Source organism: Coffea arabica, chromosome 2c (assembly GCF_036785885.1).
Source record: "Coffea arabica cultivar ET-39 chromosome 2c, Coffea Arabica ET-39 HiFi, whole genome shotgun sequence".
Classification (NCBI taxonomy): domain Eukaryota; kingdom Viridiplantae; phylum Streptophyta; class Magnoliopsida; order Gentianales; family Rubiaceae; genus Coffea; species Coffea arabica.
The window spans coordinates 30,866,026-30,886,595 of NC_092312.1; the positions used below are offsets into that span (position 1 = coordinate 30,866,026).

The 20,570-nt window shown below is 36.7% G+C and overlaps 3 protein-coding genes across 3 annotated transcripts; all 3 read right to left on the bottom strand.

Moving 5' to 3' along the window:
• Positions 1 to 1,144: 1,144 nt before the first annotated feature.
• Positions 1,145 to 1,489, bottom strand: LOC140035609 (uncharacterized). The gene has a single exon (XM_072076908.1). The coding sequence runs from the start codon at positions 1,487 to 1,489 to the stop codon at positions 1,145 to 1,147; it is 345 nt and encodes a 114-aa protein (XP_071933009.1).
• Positions 1,490 to 1,567: 78 nt separating this feature from the next.
• LOC140035610 (uncharacterized) lies at positions 1,568 to 1,900 on the bottom strand. Its single transcript, XM_072076909.1, has one exon. The coding sequence runs from the start codon at positions 1,898 to 1,900 to the stop codon at positions 1,568 to 1,570; it is 333 nt and encodes a 110-aa protein (XP_071933010.1).
• A 125-nt stretch (positions 1,901 to 2,025) lies between these two features.
• Positions 2,026 to 3,123, bottom strand: LOC113724251 (uncharacterized). The gene has a single exon (XM_027247173.1). The coding sequence runs from the start codon at positions 3,121 to 3,123 to the stop codon at positions 2,026 to 2,028; it is 1,098 nt and encodes a 365-aa protein (XP_027102974.1).
• Positions 3,124 to 20,570: the final 17,447 nt, after the last annotated feature.

Below are 20,570 nucleotides of genomic sequence, written 5' to 3' on the forward strand. Positions count from 1 at the left end.
AAAAAAAAAACAAAATTATTAGCTTTATGAACACGGGTCCAAATGTCAAAAGTTGGACACATATTTAGAAGACAGCCTTTGATGAAAATAAGTGCTCCATCTGACCCCTTCGACGTCATCCATTTTATAATTCATTATCGGCAAAAGAATAACAGTATGAAAGAGATCCAAATCAACATAGTCACCAGCTCTCAAACGTCAGTATCTTCTTCTTCGTTGATGATCCTCTTGTATTCCAAAACCCTACCTCAGCGCCCTTTCGTGTTTTCACTAAGATTACCTCCACCCAATTTTCTTTTCTTCTTTTTTTTTCTTTTTTTCTTCTCTTTTTTTCTTTTTTTTTTCTGAAGCCTTTTCAGGTTTTCACCTTAAGACATAGACAAGAACATTTTAACCCCAACTGTATCAATCTAGTTATATTTTGATAATTTGTGGCATCAGTGAGACAAGCATCTCTGACATATTTCAGAAAAGTTGTATTTACATCATTTGCCAATTGATTAAGAAAATTTTTTCTCAAAATACTGCAAAAGATGAAAGTAGGCAACTTTGAACTCTTGTAATTAGGAATGGACGAAATAGTGGAGGAAAGGTTGAGACTTGAAAGTGGATCCTATGATGGGTTTGCAATCATTTGAGATAGCATTCTTTTGAAAACTTGATCCGATCTAGGGTTGAAAGAGATAAAATTTGCCCCAATTTAATTCTAATCCAATTTTTCTATTTTTCTTTTCTTTTTGCTATTTGTTCTTCTTTTTTTGTTCTTTTTTTGTTCTTTTTTTTTCAAAGAAACAAAATTGCCCCAGTATTGGGGTTAGTGATTTTAAGGGACTGCCAAGTGAGAGGAAAAAAAAAAGAAGGTGGTGCTGAAAAGTCAAAAAGGGAGAAATTAGAAATAGAATATCGAAATGAAAAAATGAGAGGAAGTATGCCTTAAATCCGTCTCTTGCAGTATTTTTAAAGAAAAATTTTTTATAATCAAATAAAAAACTTTTTCACATGTCTACATTGATTGATTGGGAAAAAACTTGACATCCATTTTCATAAGGATAAGCGCTCCTCCGGATAATACTTTCTTAACAATGAATGGTCCTTGCCAATTGGGAGCAAACTTCCCTTTAGTCTCATCTTGCATTGGACGAATCTATTTTAAAACCTTATCTCCAACTTCAAACAAACGGGGCTTGACTTTTTTGTTGTAACCCTGGGTCATTCGTTGCTGATAACATTGTCCATGACAGACGGCATTCAATCTCTTTTCATCAATCAGAAACAACTGCTCCTGACGTTCTCTGACCCATTTAGTTTCTTCTATCCGAGCTTCCATCAGAATGCGTAAGAAAGGAATTTCAATCTCTGCAGGTAATATTGCTTCCATTCCATACATAAGAGAGTAAGGAGTTGTTCCGGTAGAAGTCCTGATAGTAGTTCTATATGCCATCAATGCATAAGGCAGCTTCTCATGCCAATCCCGGTGTGGTTCCGTCATCTTACGAATGATCTTCTTCAAATTCTTATTTACGGCTTTGACAGCTCCATTCATCTAAGGCCTGTAAATGGCAGAATTTCAATGCTTAATCTTGAACTGTTCACATAATTCATCCATTATATCATTGTTGAGGTTCTTGGCATTATCAGTGATCATTGTTTCTGGTACCCCAAAACGATAGATGATATTATTTTTCAAGAAATTCGACACCATTTTCTTAGTCACATGCTTATAGGATGAGGCCTCAACCCATTTGGTAAAATATTCAATGGCCACTAGAATGAATCGATGCCCATTCGAAGCAGGAGGATCAATTACTCCAATCACATCCATTCCCCATATCGAACATGGCCACGGAGCAGTCATGCCATGCAGTTCTGTAGGGGGAGCACGTATGACATCACCATGCATTTGACACTAAAAATACCCTAATCCCATGATTTTCTTAGCTAGTAGATGCCCATTCATGTGTGACCCGCAAACCCCACTATGCATTTCATTCATCATATAATCAGCTTCCTCTACATCAATACATCTCAGAAGGCCCAAATTAGAATTTTCTTATATAACACTTCTCCATTTAAGAAGAATCTCGAGGACATTCTGCGTAAAAAACTTTTTGCAATAGAATCAGCATCAGGAGGGTAGGATCTCGTTTTTACGAATTCCTTAATGTAATTGTACCAAGGGCGAATATCAGAGACCCTTTCTGTACCTAGACAATGCGCTGGCCTATCTTGAAATTGAATCTGTATAGGTTCAATCACCAGTTCATCTGGATGTTGGATTATCGAAAACAGAGTAGTTAAAGCATCAACAAAGGCGTTACGAGTGCGGGGAATATGTCTGAGTTCCAAATACCTGAATTTGTTAGCCAAACTGAGCAAACTACAATAATACAATATAATTTTTGAATCCCGAGTTACCCACTGCTTAAGCATCTGGTGCACAAGTAAATCGGAACCACTGAATGCTTTCAGGTCCTTAATCTTCATGTCCAATGCCATTTTCAATTCAAAAATACAAGATTCATACTCGGCTATGTTGTTGATGCAAGAAAATCGTAATTTGACAGTAGCAGGATAGTGTTTCCCTTCAAACGACACTAAAACTGTTCCTGTTCCAGTTCCAGCTCCAAAAGAATTTGATGCACTGTCGAAAAATAACCTCCATCCAAGATACTGCTCACTCATGTCCTCAACTGCTCCAACGAATAGAATTTCTTCATCAGGAAAGTAGGTATGCAATAGCTGGCAATCATTATCTCTTGAATTTTCTGCCAAATGATCTGCTATGGCTTGACCCTTGACTGTCTTTTGTGTTGTGAAAATAATGTCGAACTCGGAAAGGATTATTTGCCACTTAGCCATATGTCCCGTGGGCATCGACTTTTCTAACAGGTATTTTAGAGAATCAGAACGTGAAATCAGGTAAGTGGTATAGTCGAGCAAATAATGTCTCAACTTTTGAGTTGCCCATGCTAAAGCACAACAACTTCTCTCAAGAAAAGAATAGTTGGCCTCATATGCTGTAAATTTCTTGCTCAGATAATAGATAGCTTGTTCCTTCCTCCCAGTTTCGTCATGCTGTCCCAGGACGCATCCAACAGCTTTATCAAGAACAGATAAATACATAGTCAGAGGTCTTCTTGGCTAAGATGGCACTAATATCGGAGGATTTAACAAATAATTCTTGATCTTATCAAAGCTTGCTAACAATTTTCATTCCAATCCATCGGCGCATTCTTTTTCAACAGCTTGAACAAAGACTCACAGGTAGAGGTTAATTGTGTAATGAATCGACCAATAAAATTAATCTTTCCAAGAAAACTCTTCACATCTTTTTGAGTTTTTGGAATGGACATATCTCGAATTGCTCTTATTTTCACAGGATCAATCTCTATACCCTTTTTGCTGACAATAAAACCCAATAATTTGCCAGCAGGGGTTCCAAAAACACATTTCGCAGGATTCAATTTCAAATTATATCTTCTCAATTTTTCAAACAGCTTCTTTAAATCAACCAAATGGTCCTCGACCTTCTTGGATACCTCCATCTCTTTGTAAATCATATCATGGAACAGGGTAGTCATGGTCCTCTGATAAATGGTTCCAGCATTCTTCAACCCGAAAGGTATCACTCGATAATAAAAGGTTCCCCATGGGGTGATAAAAGAGATTTTCTCTCTGTTTTCTTCTACCATTAAGATTTGATGATACTCAGCAAAACAATCACCAAAAGATTCAATTTCATGTCTAGCGGTATTGTCCAAAAGAATATGAATATTTGGCAAAGAAAAATCATTTTTTGGACTGGCCTTATTCAGATGTTTATAATTAACACATACTCGCACCTCCCCAGATTTCTTAAGCACTGGTACAGGATTCGAGAGTCAGATGGGATAATAAGACACCATGATTATCTTGGTATTGAGTTGTTTCATAATTTGTTCCTTTATCTTGAGACTCATTTCTAGCTTAAATTTTCGTGGCTTCTGCTTTACAGGTAAAGAATTTGAATTAGTTGGCAACCTGTGAACCACTATGTCTGTAGAAATCCTTGGCATATCGTCGTATGACCATGCAAACACATCTTGAAATAGTATTAAGAATTCAATCATTTCCTCATTCTGTTTCTTATTCAAATGAATGCTTACTTTAACTTCCTTGACCTCTATTTTAGTGTCAATATTGATGATTTCTGTTTCTTCTAAATTGGGTTTGGGTTTCTCTTCATACTGTTCTAAATCCCTTGAAATAGACTCAAATTCTTCCTCAGTATCGCTCTCATTTCGAATTTCAGATTGTATGATTTCAAATTCATGAGAGATATTGAGATTGCAGCTATCGAATTCCAAAATGGTGACATCCAAAGAGTTAAAGAATTTTATTTGTGACTATCTGAAAATAGAACATACGTAATAAATAAATAAAAGATACAGAAGAAATCTTCAATTTCATTAAATTCAAAATACATCGAGACTTCACAAAAAGACAAATACACAGACACGAATAAAGTTTCTGTGTATTTGTCTTTTTGTGAAGTCTCAATGTATTTTGAATTTAATGAAATTGAAGATTTTATTAATCCATGGCTCCTCCCTCTCCCTCTCCCTCTCTGCCCCTCTGCCCCTCTTTTTCTCTCCCCCTCTTCTCCCTCTCCCACTCTCCCCCTCCCTGGCGGCCTCCGACGCCAGAGAACTTGCAAGCTGCAGCCATGGATTAATAAAATCTTCAATTTCATTAAATTCAAAATACATCGAGACTTCACTAAAAGACAAATACACAGACACGAAGGAGAGGGAGAGTGGGAGAGGGAGAAGAGGGGGAGAGAAAAAGAGGGGCAGAGGGGCAGAGAAGGAGAGGGAGGAAGGGGCAGAGGTGCCGGGGGAGGGGGAAAGGAGAAGAAGAAGAAGAGAGAAAAGAAAAGAAAAGAAAAAAAGAAAGAAAGAAAAAGAAAAAGAAAAAGAAAAAGAAAGAAAAAAATTTTTCAACATAAAAAAGTTTTTCAACCTAAAAATTTTTCTTAAAACTTCTACAGTAAAGTTTTAAACAAATATTCAAAAAACTTACCTTCCAAACGGGCCCTAAATGTTTGGGCTAAAATCTCCTTCTGACCCAGACGAAAATCCAAACAAATATGCAGGCCAGCCCTCATTTTTCAACGAATAAAACCCAAGCCAAATAAATGGGTTTTAATCTGCCAAGCCCATGCTCAAACCCATAAAAAATAAGCCAAAGTCCACTTCTAAATCCCAAACAAAATAAACCAGATTTTATACCAACTCAACCAAACAAACCTCAATCCAATCTTCCAACTATTTTTACTAAACTCAATTAGATAAAAATCTACTAAAATTTATTAAAAAACTAATTATACTCTAAAATCCAGAAATAATTTACTTAAAAACGCATTTAAACATGGAAAATAGGATCAGAACTCAATAGGGGCATAAATGTTTCGATTGCAAAAAGTTTTTGGGTCAAAATAACATTATGGGAAACTTGAGGGGCTGAAGTGCAATTTCTGAAAGTTTTTCATGCAAAGCCACGAAGATAGCTTTCTTCTTCATTGTTCTGCAACTTTCTTTCTTCAACCTAGCGACCATTTATGCAAAGAAAAACTCCAACAAAAGCCAATAATTTATCAACTAAATCAACATCCAGACCTCAATCCATTTTCTCGACAAAGTTTCATAACAAAACATTTTATTCAAGGAATTCAAAGCAGCGTAAAAAAACAAACGAAAGGCAAGGAAAAATAACAAGAGACTTCGGTTTCCATCTGAGACCAAAAAGGAAAAGAGAATCCAATGAAATCTGAAAATCTTCTAGTCAAACAAACTGAATCTCATTCCAAAAAATCCTCCAAAAAGAATTTAAATTACAAATTTGCATGCTCATAATCTTTGCTAAACTATGAACTTATGCAATAATGAAACCCATTACTTATAAGCATATACTTCCATGAGTGCACCCATATTTTTACATGAACGTCAGATTAAACAAGCAAAAGTTTTGGGGATACGTAGAGGTGCTTATGGACTGGATTTGTGTGAGCAAAAGCAGATGGAAACAGCTTTGAGTGATGTTGCCAGTTGAACCAGGTGTATGGCAGCAACGATTCTGGAGGAAAGTAGGCTGAAACGTTAGCCTTGTTGTGGGTTTTGCAGAGGAAATTTCTGCGTTTTTCTCTTTTCCTCTCTCGTTTTCCCTGAGCTCATCTGTGGTCTCTCCCTCCCTTTCTTGCTTCTTTTCCCTGGTTTTTCTCTTCCGCCCCCTCTACTTCCTCTCTTGCTTCTTGTCCCTTTATCTTGTCCAAGAGAAAGTGTCAATAATGGAAGCCGAAAGCTGCTTTTCCTTCTTCTTTTGCTTTTTGGCCTTTTTTCATTGCTTCTTCCATTCGTTTCTGGAATCTTGTCCGCCAAAGCTTGGTCAAAGCAAAATTTGGTGGCCATCATGATATCTAAACATCATGATGGCCAATGCCACTTCCTCTTTCTTTTTTTTTTTTTTAAAAAAAGAAACAAATCTGTAAATATATATAAAAAATGTAAGAAAATAAATAATTCAATAATAAAAAAAAGTATTCAAGAAAACATTAAAATTTTGACGAAATTTTGGTGTCTACAAAACCCTTAATGAATTTGTATTCCTTTGGGATGAAGTGTTTAAGTAGTGTACACTCGATAAATTCACCTATATGAGAGTTCAGTGAGTTCCTATAAGATTTTTTTGGCCAAATATTTAAAGTTTTCATGAATAACCAGGCAGGCGCATGACCTAAAGGTACAAAACAGTATTGAATAGCAAATTGTGGGTTGCAATGTGATTGATAAAATTTCTGTCATACATCAAGATTTATTGGCTCATAAAAATTCATATTTCACCAATAATTCTGTAGGCCATGTTTGGTCAATCTAAGTTTGGTTCATATTCCAAAAGACACCAAACTAATTACATTATACCCAAACAAATTCAGTAGATTATTTTGTTATATACTTACACTTTTGTCTAAAATTTTTTGAAATAGGAAGGAGATTGCTGTAAATAATTAAGTATTTCAAAAGATATTGTCCCACATTAGAAAATAAAGAAACTTCCAATCATTTTATAAGGTTTAGCTTCTTAATGGGGTTGTATTAAGTTGGTAACTAGTTTAGGTTCGAGCCCATATAAGGGGAGCTAAGTTGGGCCTCTCCAACGCAAACTAATGAATTCCCCCTCCCAGTGTGTGGGTTAAGCATGGCCCATGCATAAGAGTTTGCGAGAGTTTTCCTCGCTGAAGTAAAGCTTAGTTTTACTTCTATCCTATTTAGCAAGAGTTTTCCTAAACTTTATGCATAAAGTTTTGGCTCTTTCCACTTGATGATAAAGTTTTATCTCCTAAAAATATTTCTTTGACTAAAAATCTCCAACGTATCTTTCATGAGACGTATAAATGCCAGTCACTCCTAGTTTAGAAAGTACACTCGTAACACAAAACTCCAGTTGAACTTTCTTGACAGTTCATTCTTTCTTCCTTCTCTCTATTCTCTCTTCTCCTTCTCCATTGGATTTATTCAATACTTGTTGTTCCTGTTCCTTCTTGTTTACAAGAAGAATGATTGTTTAATTTTGAAAAAATATTTCAACCTTTTGAAATAGTTTCTTAGAAGTCAAAGCCTTGACTCGTCCTCTCTCTAGTAGAGGCTGTTTCTCTCTCTAAGCAGAGAGCTCTTCTTCTCGGTGTGGGAGCCTCAGACAAATCCAAAAGTTGCCTTTTCTTATTGATCCTTCAACCACACCTTTAAACCCCTGTACCTTGGGACCTTTATTTCCAGGACCACTTTGGCTTTATGTGTAGTTTTTACCCAGTAAGCACAACACTGTCGGAAAAACACCAACATTTGGGTAAGTTTGCATCCTAGGTTAACTCAGTACATTCCAAAAAAAAAGAAAAAAAGGGAGAGAGAGAGAGAGAGATAATAGTTCAAAGGTTTCTACAAATAAGTAACCAGCTGCGTACTACTTATAGCTCAAGAGTTTGGAGAGAGCTGCTCCAGATGATGTTCTGAGCTCAAGCCAAAAAGCTCCAGTCAACTCTGACCAAACTACGACAGGTAAGGTCATGGTCATTACTTCTTGCACTAGCCTTGTGTCTCTGTTTTGTTTGCTTTAGTCATCTTAATATAGGTGTCTCTGGTAAATAGTGTAGATCTGGTCTCTTTTGGGTTAAGGAGTGAGTTTTCGAGTCTTTAAGGTTAGTGTGTGGTATACCAATAGTCATTGGTGTCACAATGGCGGATAAACTTGTTGAGATTATGCAAAACTTCGATCTTTCCAATACAAAACTTCAAGCAACTAGCTTGGGTACTAAGGAGATAGGGGGAGGAGTCCAAGAGTGTAAAATCAGCTTGATAGGAAAGATACTGGGTGAGAAAGCCTCAAACTACACTGGAGTGAAGAATTTTGTGACCACTGCGTGGGGATACCCAAAACAATTGAGAGTGGTGGAATTAGGATTGAACATGTTCCAGTTTATCTTGCCATTGGAAAGTGACAGAGAGAGGATCCTGCAGGGAGGACCATGGATAATAGATAATCAAATGCTTGTCCTGAACAGCTGGTATAAAGGGATAGAGGATGATGAAAGGGCATTTTGTTTAGCACCACTTTGGATTCAAGTTTGGAATTTACCGGTTCACTGGATGTCCAAAAAGTCAGGTAAGAAAATAGGCTCAGTTTTTCATCAGGGTAGAGAAGTTATAATTCCCAGGCTGGGGGAAAGGATGGTAGACATTTGAAGCTTCTAGTTATGGTGAACATAAGTCAACCTCTACTGAGAGGAACAATTGTAAAAGTGGGGGATGTTACTAAGTGGGCAAGTTTCAAATATGAGCGATGCCCAGACTTTTGTTATAATTGTGGAATCATAGGCCATAGTGAAAAGACCTGTTCGAAGCCAGGCTCTTCGAGTGGACAAAAAAAGGACAATCAGTACGGTCCATAGCTACGGAGTGGAAATTTGAGGGTATCTTCACAAGAGAAATAGACAAATATAGTGTATAACCCACAAAAACAACATTGGAGACTCCAAGATGGAGTGTGGAAGGATAAAGGAAGTAATGAGATTCAAAATAGTGAAAAGAAGGACCACTCACAGGGGACCAGTAATAGCTTCAGACAGCTAGGAGATGCCAGTAGCATTCATGACCAAGAAGGTCAACATCAAGGAGAACAGAGGACAGTTTTAACTGAGCATCTTAGTCACCCAGTTAGTAAACCAATTGTCCAGGCTGAGAGAGTTAGAAGTGATGGTGTAGATGGACAGATTTAGAGGAGAGAATTAAGTGAACATATTAGTCTCCCTGCCAGTCAAATGACTGATCTGGACGCGAGTGTTAGTGGTAAAGGTATAGGAGGTCAGATTCAGCATGATCTCAGTGAAAGACATGTGATAATAAATGAACAAGGTGGGAGTGTAGGGGAGAACAAACAGTCTGGGAATGGAGAAAAGGAAGTAGGGAGTTCAGATGTCTTGATGATGGAAATAGGATGTGGTACTATGATGATTCAGCTTCCCAAACTTGGCCATGTAGAAGACAGTAAGCAAAGATTGGAATCAGTGAGTTTACCACCTCTGCTGGAACAAAAGAGGACTGAGGCCATTGGTAGACAGAACAGATGGATCCTAAGAGCCTTGAAATCCCCCAAGAAACCAAAACAATCTCTTCAAGAGATTACATCAGATTCTCTTAGGGGGAGAAAAATAGGAAAAAGAAAATGTGGAGTGGACGAGATGGAGATAGAAACTGATGAAGTTAGTATTCAATGTGGCAAGAGGAACAAAACTGATTTAAATGGATTAGCAATAAGAATGGATACTGAGGGGGAGGGGTCCAACCCAAATGGGACCCCAACGAATAGATGAGAGTGCTGGTGTGGAATTGTCAAGGAGTGGGGAGCCCCTTGACAATTCCTCAGCTGAGAGAGGTGAACAACCTCTCTTCTCCAAGTATAGTGTTTTTGTGTGAAACTAAGAATAGGAGTAATTATATGGGAAAAATAAAAAACATTTTGAAGTCTGATGAGATACAAATTGTGGAGTCCATGAATAAGGCAGGAGGTATGGCACTTATGTGGAAGGTGGAGGTAAGGATCAAGCAAATTTTGTGTACAGCTTTTACCATTGAAGCCCACATTGCGGATCACGAGAATAGGAGTGAGTGGTGGTTTATAGGGATTTATGCAAGCTGTGATGATCAAATTCGTAAACAACAATGGAAAGTAATCCAATCCAGGAAGCATCTTTGGGGTGATAAATGGTTAATAGCAGGTGACTTTAATGATATTGTATCAAATGCTAAAAAGTGGGGAGGGAAGAAGGTAGTTTCAAGCCTTTTAAAGACTTCATTAATCACAATCAGCTCCTGGAGATTGGATTTGAGGGTCATCCATGGACTTGGTGCAACAATTGGGAGGGGGAAGGTGAGATCAAACAGCAGCTGGATAGAGGTTTGTGTAGCTTTCCGTGGTACCAACTCTTTTGGCAGGCTAGTTGCCAATATTGCTACTCCTATGCTTCAGACCATAGCATACTGCTCTTTGACACTAAACCAACCCAAGCTAGGAGGAACAAAAGGTTCTACTTTGATAAAAGATGGCTTCAACATCAAGAGATTTACGAGGTTGTGGAACAGGCTTGGAAACAAGGAAATGATGGTTCCAGGATGTATAAAGTAACCCAAAAGATCAAATTGTGTAGAATAGCTTTACTAAAGTGGAGAAATAAGGTTCAAGGAAATTCAAAGCTTAAGATTGATAGGATCAAGGGACAGTTGCAGGAGCTCAAAGAATGTGATATAAATGACAAGAAGAAGCGGGGGAAAATTCTGAAAAGTAGCTTAAGAGAGGCTTACAGAGAGGAAGAAATATATTGGAGCCAAAAAGCTAGGTTGCAATGGCTAAAGGAAGGGGATAAAAATACCAAGTTCTTCCATGCTTGTGTCAAAGATAGAAGGAGGATGAACAGAATGAATCACGTCCAGAGGGAGAATGGGAGCTGGACTACAAATGAAGAGGAGCTAGGCACTGAAATTGCAGCTTATTATACTAAACTCTTCGAAGCTTCTAAGGAAGGTGACATGCAGGAAATGTTAAATGGTATACCACACACTATCTCAGGGACTATGAATGACAAATGTACGAAGCCTGTTGATGAGTTAGAAATTAAAGCTGCCCTTTTTTCCATGAGTCCTGATAAAACTCCTGGAATAGACGGGATGCCTCCTATTTTTTTTCAAAAGTTTTGGAAAATTATTAAAGAGGATCTGGTCAAGGCTATTCAAACATTTTTTCATACTGGGCATCTTATTAAGTCAGTCAATCACACAATCATATCCCTCATTCCCAAAGTCATAAATCCTACATCCCTTAAGCAGTACAGACCAATCAGCCTCTGCTCTACTGTGTACAAAATCATAGCCAAAATTCTCGCTAATAGACTCAAGCTGGTTTTTCATCACTGCATTAGTAAAAATCAGTCAGCATTTATTCTTGGAAGGCAAATTCTTGATAATATCATGCTCTCTCATGAGTTCATTCATTATCTTAATAACAAAAGGCTAGGCAAAAATGGTTTTATGGCTGTGAAATTAGACATGTCTAAGACTTATGACAGAGTTGAATGGAGGTTTTTGGATGCTATGATGAACAAAATGGGATTCAATGACCGATGGAGGAGGTGGATCATGGAGTGCATGTCAACAGTCAATTACTCTTTCACGATCAATGGTGAAATCAGAGAATATGTGACCCCTTGGAGAGGAATTAGGCAGGGTGATCCGTTGTCACTATACTTGTTCCTCTTATGTTCAGAAGAACTCTCTAGTTTACTCCACACAGCTACTAAGAAGAAAAGGATAATGGGTCTAAAACTCAGTAGACTTGGTCCTACTGTGTCCCATTTATTTTTTGCTGATGACTCATTGATATTTTGCAAAGCCGACCCAAAGAATGCAACTGAACTGAGAAGGATTCTCCAAGTGTATGAGAAGGGTACTGGACAGATGATTAACTTGGAGAAGTCCTCAGTTCTCTGTAGTAGAAATGTGGGTCAGCAACTACAACTGGTTACTTCTCAAGCTCTAGGGGACATTCAGATAGTTAATAAAGGGAGATATTTGGGGCTTCCAATGGTAGTTACTCGATCCTAACATCAGTTATTTGGGTACATTAAGGATAATATCCAACACAAGTTACAAAGGTGGAAAAAAAGTTGTTGAGTGTGGCTGGAAAAGAGGTAATGCTTAAGGGAGTAGCTCTAACCCTACCAACATACACTATGTCATGTTTCAAGATTCCTAAAAGGTTGTGTAAGGATATAAACTCTGTAATGGTAAATTATTGGTGGGGAGAGGAAAATGGAAGAAACAAAATGCATTGGAGCTCTTGGAGTAACATCTCGCTGAATAGAAAATCTGGAGGACTAGGATTTAAAGATTTAGAGGCCTTTAACATAGCTTTACTAGGTAAGCAAGTGTGGAGATTACTCACTCAACCAAACTTGCTTGTTAGTAAAGTGCTTAAAGCTCGATACTTTTCTAAGAAGTCCATTTTCAACTGCAAGGTTCCTGCAAACACTTCGTGGATCTGGAAAGGATTGATGGGGGCTAGGAAGTTTATGGAGGGAGGAATTCGGAGGAGGATAGGGAATGGGAAAAGTACCAATGTATGGGATGATTGCTGGATTCCAGATGCTCATCTTGGCAAGGTGTCTTCAACTAAACCACAAGGAAGCGTGCTACAAAAGGTTCAAGACTTGATACATCAGCGAAAATGGATTCGACCCCTGATATTTGCGACTTTCAACAATCATGATGTAGAAAAAATTTTGAATATCCCCATCAGTTTAGGGGATAGAGAGGGCTGTCGCTACTGGATCCACATAACTAATGGCATCTACACTGTGGGGTCAGCATACAGGAAGCTAACTCAGGTAAAAATGCACCACAATAAGAAAAGCGGAATGGAGGAAGCTAGTACAAGCTGGAGCAACCTAAGACAAGGAATCTGGACATATCTGTGGAAGCTCAAAGTTAAGCTAAGGTGAAGATCTTCCTATGGAAATGCCTTAGCCAAGCTCTACCAGTAAGACATTTAATAGCGAGCAAGACAAAGCAAGGTGACCCAATCTGCAGAGGGTGCGGTGAGGAGAGTGAAACAATTGAACATGTCTTGTTCCATTGCAACTATGCCACACAAGTCTAGAGGTTAGTACCCATCCAATGGGATGCAACTCTGGACCAACAAGGTTGTTTCAAGAAGTGGTGGACCACTGTGACAGAAGCCAAAGCTAGAACAGAAGGAAATGACCACCTATCATTAATAGCCAACATCCTCTGGCAGATATGGAAAAGCAGAAATGCAAGAGAGTTCAATGGTAAGCAAAGGCAGCCATGGAAAACGATTCAGAAAGCTCAAGAAGAGTGGTTTGAATTTAAGGAAGCTAATGACAAATCATCAACACGCAGTACAGAAGAAACAGGAACTCGGTAGTCACAAGTGCAGCTACAAGAACAAAGTCACAATTCAGTGACACTGAGGCTAGCAATACAGGTGCGCAAGGTCACTTCTCAACCTGGAATTGGAATCACATGCGCTGGGAATATTCAACACCAGGCTCAAGGGTGGGACCTACACGAGAGAAGTTCAGGCAATCATCTCATTGATGAATTAGAAGCTGTCAAATTACTACTTAGTAAAGCTGCTATCCACTATTGAGGTGCAGCTGGACAACAAACGAGTCTTTCATCTCATTTAGCATGCCAAAACGCAGGACATGCGTGCCACAACACTGCTCGAGGATATTCTCACTTTGAAGTCCTTGTTTCGAATGTGCTCTTTTTGCCTAGTTAATGGAGATAATAATCATTTGAGTAACAGGATTAGCGCTTATGCATTGAATATCATTCAAGATGAGGAATTTGTGATTCCTTAGTGCCAATGTGCACTGGTTGTACTTAGTTATCAAGCCTTTGCTTGATTTTCTAAAGATTATCTTATGTTATAAAATCATTTATCGTTTCGAAAAAAAAAAAGAAATAGTTTCTTAGAACAATACTATTTAGCACAACTCAAACTTGTTCAAATTACATCTTCAATTTTGTTAGCATTGTTTGGATTATTTTTCAACACTTTCTTCCTATGCGTGGGTAATAGGTGCAAGCCATTTGAACACAAATAGAAAATTCTCTTCTTAATGATTTCCGCCAAACCAAATGAGCATACGTTTGCATGATGACAACCGAGCTTTTAAATAGGTGTGTACTATCTGCAATGACTGTTAATGAAGCCAGGTAAAATAATTAATAGTTTATATATAAATTTATAAATATTAAACATAAATTATATATAGTTATGTATTTAATTATGAGTTTGGACTAAACCTAATTTGAATTTGGAACTCGTATTATAGTGTGGTTGAATTTAAGGCTTCTAATTTGAGATTGAGTGTAAAAGTACGAAAATTCTATTTATTTTGTGAATTGAGTTTGAATTTATCAAAGTCTGCTTATGAAACCCGATCGACAGCCCTACCATCTACGACATCTCTAGTCCCTTTAAAGTATGCTTTGGAATAGGTCTGGTTCTTCTTTCCCATTCTACAATTTCTCTAATTGCATTTATGAAATTGTTTGAACTGTTTCATGGAGGCAGACTTTGCTTACCAGAATATAATGAAAATTCTACAACAACTGAAGAAATGGGAAGCATAAAACCACTGTAAGGATCGAAAACAACCAAGAGACAAACAATGCAAAGATCATAAACGTAACAGTAAGTAAATAAAAAGGAAGGAATTGCAAACCAATTAACCACACAGCTCCTCTTGAGCTTGTAGATTAATTCAACCAAGATTCTTTAAGTTGATGAATTACAATCACTCTTGTGTACAAAGGAAGGTTCACCTCCTCCTTGCCCCGAACTCCACTCGGTCAAGTCAGGACGTTTTACTATCCCTCAGGACAACCCTCACAGAGTTACACTCATGAAGTATTCACTCACAAATGAAAAGCTTACAATGAATCTCACACCACTAAGACTACAAATCTTCTTTGAAGAGTATTTTCTCACTAAAATCTCTCTAGATCTTTTGTATCTTCAGTGTGCCAAAGTTGTTTGAAGTGTCTGACCAACCACTATTTATATAGGACCAACAAAGTGCCTCATTAATGCTTCCAACGGATAGAAAGTAGCTGAACAGTCAACTAGCCGTTGGTAGTGTCGGACGTCCGATAGCCCTGTTTTATGCGTCCGACAGCAGGCAGTGAGTTTGAGAAATTTTCTTTAATTCTTTCGGACGTCCGGTAGGTTGGTTTTTTGCGTCCGAAGTGACGCAACGATTATCGGACGTCCGATCCTGACTTCTTGAGCGTCCGACAGCTTCAGCATACTTTGTCCCCTTTCAATTGTACTTGTTCATGGAATCAAATAACTTCAAAACTGAAAGTATATCTTGAAGAAATATTAGTATCATCCATTTGTTTTGTAAACATCAAAAGATAGGGATCAAGATCAACATTATCCCCCTTTTTGATGATGACAAAACAATGGATGGAAAGAAACAAAAATAAGTATAAGCTCCCCCTCAATCATCGCATCCAAAACTTATAATTTCAGAAAAACTCCCCCTTACACATAACATCCATCTCTCCCCCTTTTTGTCATCATAAGATGAGAGTAAAAAATCAACTATCATAATCCAGCAATAATAACAGAGTATAAAAACAGAAAAATGACAGCAATCACCAACATATCACAGAGAATTTGATATCAAAAGAAGTATCAACATATGACAGAGAGTTTTGACAAATCAAACCATCTTTAGATCAGAATTGTTCTTTTCTTTCCCTTTTGATATTATACAGATTCAGTAAAATTCAAAAACTGAGATCAAAGTATCAGAAATATAAAAAAAAAATATTATGAACAAGAATCACTGCAATGATTAACAAAATCTCCTACTTGTTAGAGTTAGCATCATGTCTAACTATCCACATGCATTTCATGCCTTTTTTATATTCTTTCTCACATAGCAATCACTTTTTATGTGACCTTTTTGACAACAGAAATTACACATAACCAAAGAGTTATTTACATGAACGGGTTTAATAAATCTGACTTATCTTTTCCTATAGATAGCAAATTCGTTGGAATTAGAATTCAACATATTCTTTTGAAAACAGACTTGTTTCTTGTGTTTAAGCAACTCATTTAGACCATTTATTCTTCTTTTCAAATCACCTTGTTCCTTTTTGAACAATTCACAAAGTTTTGTTTTTCTATCAAGTTCAAAATGTAAAGCAGTCTCACTATTTTTAAAGTAATCATTTTCAGCTTTCAACTTTTTATTTTGTTAAAAAAGATTTGCATTATCTCGAAACAAAAAACTAATTTTCTGTTTTAACTCCTTGTTTCTAGCATAGGATTCTTTCAAACTATCATGCAATTTTATAATGAAAGATTCAAGATCATCATTAGTTTCATCATCACTTTCAACTTGAGAGTTACAAGATGTTACCTCATCATCTCCAATGGCCATAAAAGTCAATTGAGCAGATTCTTCATCATCTTCAATTTCACCATCGGAGTTGCATTCATTCCATGTGAATTGAAATTTGTTGAATCTTGGTTTTCTTCCTTCTTTCTTCATCATCACTGGACATTCACTTGCATAGTGTCCAGGTTGGTCGCATTCAAAGCACTTATCAACTTGCTTTTTATTGAACTCTATCTTTCCTTTGTTTCTCAAATTGTTGGACTGATTCGGGAAGGAGTTGCTAGGTCCACTTTTTCTGAATTTTCTCTTATTGAGTATTCTTTTGAAACCTCGTGTGATGAGTGCAATATCATTATCATCACCTTCCATATCATCTTCACTCACAGAGGCTGGATCATCTTCATCTTGTGAAGTTTTCAGAGTAATATTCTTTCTTACTTTCGCATCCTCCTCCTCTTGCACTTTGGATTTAAGTTTCAACTCATAAGAGGTTAGAGAATTAATAAGAGATTCAATAGGTATAGTATTCAAATCTTTAGTTTCCTCAATAGCAGTCACTTTATTTTCTCAATCATTGGATAAGTCATTCAAGATTTTTCTATTTTTCTCACCTATAGAATATTCTTTTTCCAGCACCTCTAAGTCCTTCATGAGGCCATTGAATCTACAGTACATCTCATCAATATTTTCATGAGGTTCCATCTTGAACGATTCAAACTTGATAACCAGAATGGATTTCTTTTGTTCTCTAACATTCTCACTACGTTCATGAATTTCTCTCAGTTTATCCCAAATTTCCTTGGTTGACTTGCAGCCTTTGACTCTAATAGATTCATTTGAGTCTAAAGCACAATATAACACATTCATGGCTTTAGCATTTAAGGTGAGATGAGTTCTGTCTATAGCAGTCAGTTCACTTCTTATTTTTGGTTTAGATCTATGAGTATTTTCATCTATAAGAGAGGCATCATATGGACCTTCACTAATAATAAACCACAATTCAATATCAATAGATTGCAAAAAAATAATCATTCTTTCTTTCCAACTCACATAATTTGACCCATTAAACATAGGTGGTCTAATCACAGAATATCCTTCAAACAACATAGCATTATTGGTTGTCATTTTTACTCCCAAGCCGATTGAACTTAATCTCTAGGAGACCAAGCTCTGATACCAATTGTAAGGATCGAAAACAACTAAGAGACAAACAATGCAAAGATCATAAACGTAACAGTAAGTAAATAAGAAGGAAAGAATTGCAAATTAATTAACCACACAGCTCCTCTTGAGCTTGTAGATTAATTCAACCAAACTTCTTCAAGTTGATGAGTTACAATCACTCTTGTGTACAAAGGAAGGTTCACCTCCTCCTTGCCCCGAACTCCACTCGGTCAAGTCAGGACGTTTTACTATCCCTCAGGACAACCCTCACAGAGTTACACTCATAAAGTATTCACTCACAAATGAAAAGCTTACAATGAATCTCACACCACTAAGACTACAAATCTTCTTTGAAGAGTATTTTCTCACTAAAATTTCTCTAAATCTTTTGTATTTTCAGTGTGCCAAAGTTATTTGAAGTGTCTGATCAACCACTATTTATATAGGATCAAGAAAGTGCCTCATTAATGCTTCCAACGGATAGAAAGTAGCTGAACAGTCAACTAGCGGTTGGTAGTGTTGGACGTCCGATAGCCCTGTTTTATGCGTCCGACAGCAGGCAGTGAGTTTGAGAAATTTTCTTTAATTCTTTCGGACGTCCGGTAGGTTGGTTTTCTGCGTCCGAAGTTATGATGTAAAACCGAGAAATTTTCTTCAATTCTTTCGGATATCCGATAGGCTGGTTTTCTGCGTCCGAAGTGACGCAACGATTATCGGACGTCCGATAATCATTTTTCTTAGCGTCCGACAGCTTCAGCATACTTTGTCCCCTTTCAATTGCACTTGTTCATGGAATCAAATAACTTCAAAACTGAAAGTATATCTTAAAGAAATATTAGTATCATCCATTTGTTTTGTAAACATCAAAAGATAGGGATCAAGATCAATAACCACATACATGGCATCTTCTTTGGTTTTCTAATTTTTCAATTGACAAGTCATTAGAATAATGGGCAAATTCCACTTTACCTTCCTGTGATTTAGCGTTTTTTCACAAAATCCCCCTATGATTTCAAAAGTTATACATAACTCTCTTATGGTTTGAATTAAAGTGTCAAAATAACGGAAATAGTCACTCGTAACGGCGTCACCTAAAATGTCAAAAATACCCTTATGTAAGGTTAAAATTTATGTATTAACCAAGGGGGGTTATGTGTATATTTTGAAAATTATAAGGGGGTTATATGGTAAAGTATTAAACCATAAGGGGGTTATATGGTAAAATATAAAAATCATAGGGGGTTAATGTGTCATGTATTTATAAGGGTAATTTCGACATTTTTAGAAGTTCCGTTACGAGTGACTATTTCCGTTATTTTGACACTTTAATCCAAACTATGAGGGGGTTATGTATAACTTTTGAAACCATAGGAAGGTTATGTAAAAAAGGGTAAACCACAGGGGGTAAAATGTAATTTACCCTAGAATAATTTAATGTTATTGTTGTCACATATCAGACTTTAATGATGATTGGGTGTCATTATCCCATTTCTTGCAACCAACATTATTGAAAAGGGTCCATTACACTTGCAATTTCTTATCACATACGCAAACGTTTGGAGCATGAATATTATCCCATTTTGATTTTTTAACCAAAAAAGTGAAGAAAAAAAGAAAGAAAGAAGAAAAGCACTTATCCTATTACATTGACTAAGAAACCTTCCCACTCTCCTATCAAAAATAGCAAACTCGGCGAAGCATCACACTAGATTCGTGTATTTTGCATTCAAAATTTTCTGGAATTACAAAGTAAGAGTTTCTTTTGAACAGGCTTTTTTTTTTTTTTTTTAAAACAGATTTAAGCACGCTGTAGCTTTACGAAGTAATTGAACTTGTTAAACTTTAGCATCTTTTTATTTTTCGCAAAATATATGACTTTGGCCTTCAACAAATTGTTAAGTGTTGACTAACCATATAGATACACCATCTAGTCTCTAATGGATATTTGCTTGTGAAGCTAGAACATAAATATATATCACAAAGTTGATTGGAAATATTAAGCATATTGTTAGCTGCCTTTTGTGGAGTTGAACCTGCAATTCAAGATCAATTTGTGCAGATATGATCATATTAATAGCAGACTTTTCAGCACCATTACGCATAAAATAGATACAAAAATTAATAGTTGTTAAATGCCTATAAGTTTTTACATTTTTTGCTGAGAAAGTTATCCATTCAACTGTAAGAATTTCAAAACTAACAAACCAGAATTCAGACAGCTAAATTAGAAAGAAAGGAACAGAGTGTTGAAACAGGCTCCGTGAGTCGGAGTTACGCAGATCAGCTCTGAAATTTCTTTTCCTTTCTTCCACGCAGAATACAGACAGAAAATCATTTAAACTTTGAGGATTGTTAGAGTTACCACTGTTTCCATGGAACGCGAAGTTATATATAATTCAAGAGAATTCAAAGATTCTCGAATGATATTAATTAGAATTTATGAATTTAGTCAAATTTTGGTTAGGAAAATATGAAGATGACAATTGCTGTGATTGTGAGAGTTACAAATCGCTCTCAACCATTAATATTTTACCCCTATCATTATTGTATATTTTCATCCCCATCTTTCAAATATTTTCTTTCTAGATACTTTCCCGATTATTTGAAATTCCAAATGATATCAATTAGGTTGGAGGGAGTGTTACATTTGTGTGTCACCTAACTAGTATCATTTTGGTTATTAATAAGAACTAATTTCATTTTGCACCTCTGATCTTGTATCCTATTCTTATTTTGTAACTTAAATTTTAATTTGGGTTAATCACATTTAATCCCCTTAAGGCATACCCTATTTCTCAGTTTACCCCCTAACCTTTAATTTTGCTCACTTAACCCCCTATAGGACAAAATTGCCCTTGCATTATTTTAACTTTTC